Source organism: Agelaius tricolor, unplaced genomic scaffold (genome assembly GCF_023055355.1).
Source record: "Agelaius tricolor isolate 1412-34295 unplaced genomic scaffold, bAgeTri1.0.p SCAF_87, whole genome shotgun sequence".
Lineage (NCBI taxonomy): Eukaryota > Metazoa > Chordata > Aves > Passeriformes > Icteridae > Agelaius > Agelaius tricolor.
Window position 1 is genome coordinate 25001 of NW_027269347.1, and position 10483 is coordinate 35483.

Here is a 10483-nt window from a genome sequence, read left to right on the forward strand (position 1 = left end):
CCTTCTGTGCCTGCCGGGCTGGGCCCAGAGACTCTGGGGCCATCTGGGCTCAGCCTGAGCAGCAAAACCCCGAGGTGGGGCTGTGGGAGGGGGGACTGGGCTGGGCTGGAGGGAAAGGGAAAGCCTCAGCCACAGAATAGAATAGAATAGCAATAGAATGGCAATAGAATAGCAATAGAATAGCAATAGAATAGCAATAGAATATCAATAGAATAGCAATAGAATATCAATAGAATATCAATAGAATCTCAATATAATATAATGTAATATAATATAATATCAATAGAATAGAATAGAATATCAATAGAATATCAATAGAATAGCAATAGAATATCAATAGAATAGAATATCATATCAACAGAATATCAATAGAATATAATATAATATCAATCGAATATCAATATAATAGCAATAGAATATCAATATAATATCAATAGAATATCAATAGGATATCAATAGAATATCAATGTAATATCAATAGAATATCAATGTAATATCAATAGACTATCAATAGACTATCAATAGAATATCAATACAATATAATAGAATATCAATAGAATATCAATATAATATCAATAGAATATCAATGTAATATCAATGTAATATCAATATAATATCAATAGAATATCAGTGTGAGTGCCTGGCGAGAGATTTGGGGAACATGGAAAGTATAAACGAGATTGGAATGAAATCAAGCTCTGAGATCCCTCAGGCACTGAACAAGGGGAAAAGCTCGGTGTGGATGGGCTGAAGGTGAATCCCCTTTGGATGGAGCAGCAGCCCCTGCTGGCAGACGGGCCCAAGGGTCAGAGCAGAGCCTGCAGGAGGGGCCCCAAGAGGAGATTTTAGGGGTTAAAATGGAACACAGTGAGGTAATGTAGTGATTCTTATAGGTTGTATGGAAATGCTACAGGATTTGTGTCTTGTACTGGACTGGTCAGTGAGAATCAGAATATTCAACACAGGAGATGATTTATGGTATTGGAACGGGAACTTTGCACCCTTGCTCTGAGCTCCTGCCCCTCTTGCCTCAGCTCTGACCCCGTTTATTCTCTTACCCCTTTTACTCTCTCACCCTCTCATCCTCTCTGCCCCTCTGTCCTCTGGGGCCTGCTCCGAGCTGTGGCTGCAGCTCCCAGCAGGGCCCTGTGCAATGAACCCCAAATCCCAGCAGGGCCCTGTGCAATGAACCCCAAATCCCAGCAGGGCCCTGTGCAATGAACCCCAAATCCCAGCAGGGCCCTGTGCAATGAACCCCAAATCCCAGCAGGGCCCTGTGCAATAAACCCCAAATCCCAGCAGGGCCCTGTGCAATGAACCCCAAATCCCAGCAGGGCCCTGTGCAATGAACCCCAAATCCCAGCAGGGCCCTGTGCAATGAACCCCAAATCCCAGCAGGGCCCTGTGCAATGAACCCCAAATCCCAGCAAGGCCCCCGCACCCAGGCCCTGTGCAATAAACCCCAAATCCCAGCAGGGCCCTGTGCAATGAACCCCAAATCCCAGCAGGGCCCCGCACCCAGGCCCTCTGCAATGAACCCCAATTTCCACGCCCTGGCTGCGGGGATCTCTCGTCTCCGTCCGTCCCGACCGTGCCGCCCTCACCAATCCCCCAGAGCAGCCGGCACCAGGCAGCCCCGGGGAGCCCAAGGTGTCTGAATGTGCTCCTGGTGCCTCAGGCCTGGGTAAACAGGGCTTGTCAGAGAGGCTGGCAGGGCACCAACACCCCTCCTCCTCAGAGGGCACCTCTGTTACCCCAATTAGCTCCGAGTGGCTGCCTGGGGACAGGTGCCCACTTCCCCATGTGCCTGGGATGGGCACATCCTGCTCAGGGCCAGTGCTGGCCTGGGCCCAGAGCCAGGGCCATGACCCAGGTGCTCTGGGAGGGCTCGGTGGCTGCAGGTGTGACAGGATGAGGGGCAGGGCAGGGCATATTCCCCTCGGGACAGTGCTGTGGGCATGGAGCTTGGTGGGGTTTGGCATCTGCAGGGAAAGGGCTATCGGGTTGTGTGGATGTGGGAATTGTCACTCCTGAGGCATTCCCCAGGCCTCAGCCTTGTCTGCAGGTGCTCAGCATTGCCCAGTGCTGCCCAGTGTCTGCAGTGGCTGAGATGCCAATCAGCCACCTGATCCCATGTGCCTTGTTCCCCTTGTTCTCCCACATGTTGGGTTTGGGGCCGGGCTCAGCTCTGGGGTGTCCCCCAGGGAAAGCTCTGGCAGGGGAGGGGCAGCAGGAGATGGGGGATCTGGCACTGGGGGCTGTTGGAGGATGGATTGTGTTGGACTGGGGGCTGTCCCCACAGGGTCCCCAGGTGCCTTTGGCTCCCTGCCTGCCCCCCTTGGCCCCCCAGGTGCCTGGGCCCTTCCAGGGGCAGCTGCCCCGTGCAGGAAGCTGGAGGGATGCCGGGCAAGGGGGCTGGATCCGTGCCACAGGTGGGGTGGGGTGGACTCTGTGCCAGGGCTGGGCTTGTGGCCAGGGCTGGGGGCTGTGCCAAGCCGGGCTTTGGCCTGGGGGCTGGCAGGGAGGGTGCAGGGAGGAGTCCCGGCAGGGATAAAGGTGCTCCTCACCTGCTGCAGCCTCAGGCAGCGCTGCCCAGAGCCAGAGGAAGATGAAGGTGGCTGTGCTCAGCGTGGCCCTGCTCTTCTCCATCCTGCTGTGCCTGCCCGATCAGAGCCAGGTGAGGCTGCAGGGCCCCGCGCTGGGCTCAGGCCTGGGGGGCTCCCCAGAAATCCCATCCCACCCTTGGGGGGCTCCCCAAAACTCCCAGCGCATCCCATGCCCTGGACCACATCCTATCCCATTATCCCATTATCCCGACCCATTGATCCCATCCCACTGATCCCAATCAATTAATCCTATTCCATTGATCCCATCCCATCCTTTTGGGGCTCCCCATCCCATCCCATTGATCCCATTGATCCCATCCCATCCCATCCCATCCCATCCCATCCCATCCCATCCCATCCCACTGATCCCAATCAATTAATCCCATCCCATTGATCCCATCCCATCCCATCTCATCCCATCTCATCCCATCTCATCCCATCTCATCCCATCGTCAATCCCATTGATCCCTTTGGGGCTCCCCATCGATCCCACTGATCCCATTGATCCCACTGATCCCATTGATCCCATTGATCCCATTGATCCCACTGATCCCACTGATCCCATTGATCCCATCCCATTGATCCCATTGATCCCATTGATCCCACTTATCCCACTGATCCCATTGATCCCACTGATCCCATTGATCCCATTGATCCCACTGATCCCACTGATCCCACTGATCCCATTGATCCCATTGATCCCATTGATCCCATTGATCCCACTTATCCCACTGATCCCATTGATCCCATTGATCCCACTGATCCCATTGATCCCACTGATCCCACTGATCCCATTGATCCCATCCCATTGATCCCATTGATCCCACTGATCCCATTGATCCCATTGATCCCATTGATCCCATTGATCCCATCCCATTGATCCCACTGATCCCATTGATCCCACTGATCCCATTGATCTCATTGATCCCATTGATCCCATCCCATCCCATTGATCCCATCCCATCCCATTGATCCCACTGATCTCATTGATCCCATTGATCCCATTGATCCCATTGATCCCACTGATCTCATTGATCCCATTGATCCCATTGATCCCATTGATCCCATCCCACTGATCCCACTGATCCCATTGATCCCACTGATCCCATTGATCCCATTGATCCCATCCCATTGACCCCACTGATCCCACTGATCCCATTGATCCCATTGATCTCCTCCCCTGCCCAACCGTTGCTGTCCCTGCCCAGGCCGACATGGAGGGCAGCGGAGTGATCTGTGCTGGGGTGAGACTGGGGAAACTGGGGATACTGGGAGGGACTGGGAGGGACTGGGATGGACAGGGGAAACTGGGGATACTGGGAGGGACTGGGAGGGACTGGGAGGGACTGGGATGGACTGGGAGGGACTGGGAGGGACTGGGAGGGACTGGGAGGGACTGGGAGGGACTGGGATGGACTGGGAGAGACTGGGAGGGACTGGGATGGACTGGGGGCACTGGGGGGCACTGGGGGGATAGTGGGGGATACTGGGGGCACTGGGGGCACTGGGGGCACTGGGGGCACTGGGGGCACTGGGGGGCACTGGGGGCACTGGGGGCACTGGGGGATACTGGGGAATACTGGGGGCAATGGGGGGCACTGGGGGATACTGGGGGGCACTGGGGGCACTGGGGGCACTGGGGGCACTGGGGGCAATGGTGACGCCCCAGTGACCCCGGGCACATCTCCTGCTCTCCCCACAGCAAATCGGCGGCATCGGGGACGGCAAGGTGGGAAAATCCCCAAATCCCAAACCCCAAATCCCCAAATCCCCAAATTCCCAAACCTCAAATCCCCAAATCCCCAGATCCCAAATCCCAAACCTCAAATCCCCAAATCCCCAAATCTCCCAAATCCCAAATCCCGATATCCCCAAATCCCAAAACCCCAATCCCCCAATCCCAAATCCCCAAATCCCCAAATCCCCAAATCCCCAGATCCCAAATCCCCGAAATCCCAAATCCACAAATCCCAAATCAGCAAATCCCAAATGCCTCAATCCCAAATCCCCCAAATCCCCAAATCCCCAAATCCCAAATCCCCAAATCCCAAATCCCAAATCCCCAAATCCCTAAATCCCAAATCCCCCAAATCCCCACATCCCCAAATCCCCAAATCCCCAAATCCCAAATCCTAAATCCCCAAATCCTCAAATTCCCAAATCCGTAAGTCCCCCAGTGTCTCCCAGTCCATCCCAGTCCCTCCCAGTCCCTCCCAGTCCATCCCAGTCCCTCCCAGTCCATCCCAGTCCCTCCCAGTCCCTCCCAGTCCCTCCCAGTCCCTCCCAGTCCATCCCAGTCCCTCCCAGTCCATCCCAGTCCATCCCAGTCCCTCCCAGTCCCTCCCAGTCCCTCCCAGTCCATCCCAGTCCATCCCAGTCCCTCCCAGTCCCATCCTTTGCTCTGCCCCTGCAGTCCGGGATCGTGGGAGGCATCGGGGGCTGCATCAAGGTGAGACTGGGGATACTGGGGATACTGGGAGGGACTGGGAGGGACTGGGAGGGACTGGGGGGACTGGGTTATACTGGGCTGTACTGGGTTATACTGGGATGTACTGGGTTACACTGGGTTACACTGGGTTATACTGAGTTATACTGGGCTGTACTGGGTTATACTGGGTTATACTGGGTTATACTGGGTTATACTGGGCTGTACTGGGTTATACTGGGTTACACTGGGTTACACTGGGTTATACTGGGTTATACTGGGTTATACTGGGTTATACTGGGTTACACTGGGTTACACTGGGTTATACTGGGTTACACTGGGTTATACTGGGTTATACTGGGTTACACTGGGTTACACTGGGTTATACTGGGTTACACTGGGTTACACTGGGCTATACTGGGTTATACTGGGTTATACTGGGTTATACTGGGTTATACTGGGTTACACTGGGTTACACTGGGCTATACTGGGTTATACTGGGTTATACTGGGTTATACTGGGTTATACTGGGTTATACTGGGTTACACTGGGCTGTACTGGGTGACCCCACAGTGACCCCGGTTCCTCTCCCCTCTCTCTGCAGAAACCAAAAGGATTCGGAGCCAAGAAAGTTGAGGTGGGCACCAGTATAGACCAGTATAGACCAGTATAGACCAGTATGGACCAGTATGGACCAGTATAGACCAGTATGGACCAGTATAGGCCAGTATAGACCAGTATGGACCAGCATGGACCAGTATGGACCAGTATAGACCAGTATAGACCGGTATAGACCAGTATGGACCAGTGTGGACCAGTACAGATGAATATAGACCAGTATAAACCAGTATGGACCAGTATAGACCAGTGTGGACCAGTATGGACCAGTATAGACCAGTATGGACCAGTATGGACCAGTATGGGCTGGGGGGCTCTGGGGGGGTTTGGGGCACTCTGGGGACAGGGGATGTCCCTGTGGTGTCCCTGGGGTCACACCGGGGTCACTCCGGGGTCACTCCGGGGTCACTCTGGGGTCACTCTGGGGTCACACCGGGGTCACTCCGGGGTCACTCCGGGGTCACCCCGGGGTCACTCTGGGGTCACTCCGGGGTCACTCTGGGGTCACTCCGGGGTCACTCCGGGGTCACTCTGGGGTCACCCCGGGGTCACTCTGGGGTCACTCCGGGGTCACTCCGGGGTCACTCCGTGGTCACACCAGGGTCACCCCGGGGTCACTCTGGGGTCACTCCGGGGTCACACCGGGGTCACTCTGGGGTCACTCTGGGGTCACACCGGGGTCACTCTGGGGTCACTCTCTCCTGTCCCGCTCAGGCCGCCAGGATTTGATCGTCCCTGCAGAGCCGCCCTGGGAATGGCCCCGGAAGGATCGATAATCGATAGCCGATAACCAATAATCTGATAATCAGTGATCAATAATCAATCATTCATAATCAATATTTAATAAAACCTTCAGCAAAGCGTGTCCCCATTGTGTCCTCATAGTGTCCCCACAGTGTCCCCACAGTGTCCCCACGGTGTCCCCACAGTGTCCCCTGCTGTTCCCACAACTCAGGTACAGCAGGTGTCCCCCTGCAGTGTCCCCAGTGTGTCCCAAAGATGTCCTAAAAGTGTCCCAGTAATGTGGCCAAAGTGTCCCCTTGGTCTCCCTACTTTTCCCAATGTGTCCCCATTATGTCCCCATGGTGTCCCCTCAGTGTCCCCGTGCTGTCCCCACAGTGTCCCATTGTTGTCCCCTTGCTGTCCCCTCTCTGCCTCCTCCCTGTCCCCTCCCTGTCCCCAGAGCGCAGAGCACAGTGGGTGCAGCTCCCCATTGTGTCCCCACAGTGTCCCCATGGTGTCCCCGCAGTGTCCCCATGGTGTCCCCATTGTGTCCCCGTGGTGTCCCCATTATGTCCCCATGGTGTCCCTGCGGTGTCCCCACTGTGTCCCCATGGTGTCCCCGCAGTGTCCCCACAGTGTCCCCACGGTGTCCCCTCTGTCCCCAGAGGTGGGCCCACGGGGGATGCAGCTCTCAGGGGGACAGGCACAAGGGGTGGCGCTGGCCCGGGCGCTGCTCAGGAACCCCCAGGTGCTGGTGCTGGATGAGCCCACGAGGGCACTCGACCCCGTGACCCGGTGCCAGGTGGGTCACAGCCCCGGCCCTGTGTCCCTGTGTCCCCGGCCCTGTGTCCCCTGCGTCCCCTGTGTCCCACAGCCCCGTCCCTGTGTCCCACAGCCCCGTCCCTGTGTCCCCTGGGTCCCCTGTGTCCCACAGCCCCGGCCCTGTGTCCCCTGGGTCCCCTGTGTCCCACAGCCCCGTCCCCTGGGTCCCCTGACTCCCCTGGCTCCCCTGGGTCCCCCTGTCCTCTGGGTCCCCACTCCCTGTGTCCCCCCATATGTCCTGGGTCCCCTGGGTCCCCTGGGTCCCCACTCCCTGTGTCCCCCCATATGTCCTGTGTCCCCTGCGTCCCCTGCGTCCCCTGCGTCCTCTGGGTCCCCACTCCCTGTGTCCCTTGGGTCCCCAATCCCTGTGACCCCCATATGTCCTTGTGTCCCCTGGGTCCCCACTCCCTGTGTCCCCTTGGCTGCTGTCCCCCATGTCCCCTGGGGTCTCCAGGTGTCCAAACTCCCTGTGTCCCTGCCCCTGTGTCCCTTTGGTCCCTGTGGATCCCCTGGGTCCCTTCCTTGTCCCCATGTCCTTTGGGTCCCCATTCCCCACGTCCTTTGGGTCCCCAATCCTCGTGTCCCCTGGGTCCCCAATCCTCATGTCCCCCATAGGCCCCGTGTCCCCTGGGTCCCTGTGTCCCCTGGGTCCCCAATCCCTGTGTCCCCCCTATGCCCCGTGTCCCCTCTGTCCCCATCCCTGTGTCCCCTGGGCTCTCCTGTGCCAGGTCCCCTGGGCCACCAACTCCCCCAGGACGCTCCCCGTGTGTCCCCTGGGTCCCCACCTCCTCATGTCACCTTGTCCCGCGCCAGCCCAGTCCCGATGTCCCTTTGGCCCCACGTGTCCCCACGCTCTGGTCCCTGCTCTCCCCCCGTGTCCCCCATCCCCACCGTGTCCCCCGTGTCCCCCCGTGTGCCCCTGTCCCCGCTGTGTCCCCGCAGGTGGAGCAGGAGCTGCTGCGTGGCCGCGGGCCAGGGCAGGGCCCGGCGGTGCTGCTGGTGACAGCGAGGGTGGCCCTGGCACAGCTGGCACCGAGGGTGGCACTGCTGGAGGGGGGGCGGCTGCGGGAGCTGGGGAGCCCCGAGGAGCTGAGGAGCCTCCCCTGGGGGACAGCGGGGGACACCGAGGATGGGGACAGCGGGGACAATGGGGACAGAGACTGTGACACTGGGGATGGGGACAGGGGGGACAATGGGGATAGCGACTGTGACACTGAGGATGGGGACAGCGGGGACACTGAGCATGGGGACACTGGGGACACTGGGGATAGCGACTGTGACACCGGGGATGGGGACAGCGGGGACACTGGGGACAGGGACTGTGATACCGGGGATGGGGACAGCGGGGGACACTGAGCATGGGGACACTGGGGACAATGGGGACAGGGACTGTGACACTGAGCATGGGGACAGCGGGGGACACTGGGGACACTGGGGACACTGGGGACACTGGGGACAGGGACTGTGAAACTGGGGATGGGGACAGGGGGGACACCGAGCATGGGGACACTGGGGACACTGGGGACAGGGACTGTGACACTGAGCATGGGGACAGCGGGAACAATGGGGATAGAGACTGTGACACTGGGGATGGGGACAGCGGGGACACTGGGGATGGGGACAGCGGGGACACTGAGCATGGGGACACTGGGGACACTGGGGACAGGGACTGCGACACCGAGCATGGGGACACAGGGACACTGAGCATGGGGACACTGGGGACAGGGACTGTGACACCAGGGATGGGGACACGGGGACACTGAGCATGGGGACACGGGGACACTGAGCATGGGGACACTGGGACACTGAGCATGGGGACACTGGGGACACTGAGCATGGGGACATGGGGACACTGGGACACTGAGCATGGGGACACTGGGACACTGAGCATGGGGACACGGGGACAGGGACTGTGACACTGAGGATGGGGACATGGGGACACTGAGCATGGGGACATGGGGACACAGACTGTGACACTGAGCATGGGGACACGGGGACACTGAGCATGGGGACACTGGGACACTGAGCATGGGGACATGGGGACAGGGACTGTGACACTGAGCATGGGGACACGGGGACACTGAGCATGGGGACATGGGGACACAGACTGTGACACCAGGGATGGGGACACGGGGACACTGAGCATGGGGACACTGGGACACTGAGCATGGGGACATGGGGACACAGACTGTGACACTGAGCATGGGGACACTGGGGACACTGAGCATGGGGACACTGGGGACACTGGGGACACTGGGGATAGAGACTGTGACACTGAGCATGGGGACACTGGGGACAGGGACTGTGACACTGAGCATGGGGACACGGGGACACTGAGCATGGGGACATGGGGACACAGACTGTGACACTGAGCATGGGGACACTGGGACACTGAGCATGGGGACATGGGGACACAGACTGTGACACCAGGGATGGGGACACGGGGACACTGAGCATGGGGACACGGGGACACTGAGCACGGGGACATGGGGACACAGACTGTGACACTGAGCATGGGGACACGGGGACACTGAGCATGGGGACACGGGGACACAGACTGTGACACTGAGCATGGGGACACTGGGACACTGAGCATGGGGACATGGGGACACAGACTGTGACACTGAGCATGGGGACACGGGGACACTGAGCATGGGGACATGGGGACACTGAGCATGGGGACATGGGGACACAGACTGTGACACTGAGCATGGGGACACGGGGACACTGAGCATGGGGACATGGGGACACAGACCGTGTCCCCAGGCACGGGGACGCTGCGGGAGGAGCGGCCGTGGTGACAGCGATGGGGACCCCGCGGGGAGGGCGCGGCCTCGGGCGCAGGGCGGCGACAGCGGCCGGGAGCCATCGATCAATGCACGAAGCGATAGCGCAGCGATCGATAAATGCGGCTTTGGAATCGATCCCGCGATGGAATCGATCGATCAATAAACGCGTCGGGAGTGGGGGCTGGGGCCGGGACCCCCCCCCGCGGGGCCCCTCCGCCCTCCCCCCCCCCCCCCCTCCATGAGCTCATCGTTGTTGATGGAGAAAATTCCAAAATTCCCAAATTCCCAAATTCCTCGGCGGGGGCGGGGGGGGGGACACGGAGGGGACAAAAGGGGGAGGGGCGGGGGGGGGACATCGGGGAGCGGGGGGGACATCGGGGAGCGGGGGGGACACGGCCGGACACGGGACAGGGGCTGGACATGGGGGGTCCCTCCCCGCCCCCCCCCACCCCCCCAGGCCCTTTTGGGGCCCCCCAGGAGCCCCCCCCAGTGCCCCCCCC

At 59.0% G+C, this 10483-nt stretch overlaps 1 protein-coding gene and 1 long non-coding RNA gene across 2 annotated transcripts; both read left to right on the forward strand.

Annotated features, from left to right (window-relative positions):
• Positions 1-2593: 2593 nt before the first annotated feature.
• Positions 2594-6501, forward strand: LOC139585669 (uncharacterized). The gene is made up of 6 exons (XR_011677198.1): positions 2594-2677; positions 3815-3850; positions 4309-4335; positions 5020-5055; positions 5636-5668; positions 6364-6501. It is a non-coding gene; the product is annotated as an uncharacterized lncRNA (long non-coding RNA).
• A 34-nt stretch (positions 6502-6535) lies between these two features.
• LOC139585668 (uncharacterized) lies at positions 6536-10230 on the forward strand. Its single transcript, XM_071418508.1, has 2 exons — positions 6536-7174; positions 8137-10230. Exons 1-2 carry the CDS (start codon positions 6671-6673, stop codon positions 8548-8550), a joined length of 918 nt encoding a protein of 305 aa, XP_071274609.1. The 5' UTR covers positions 6536-6670; the 3' UTR covers positions 8551-10230.
• Positions 10231-10483: the final 253 nt, after the last annotated feature.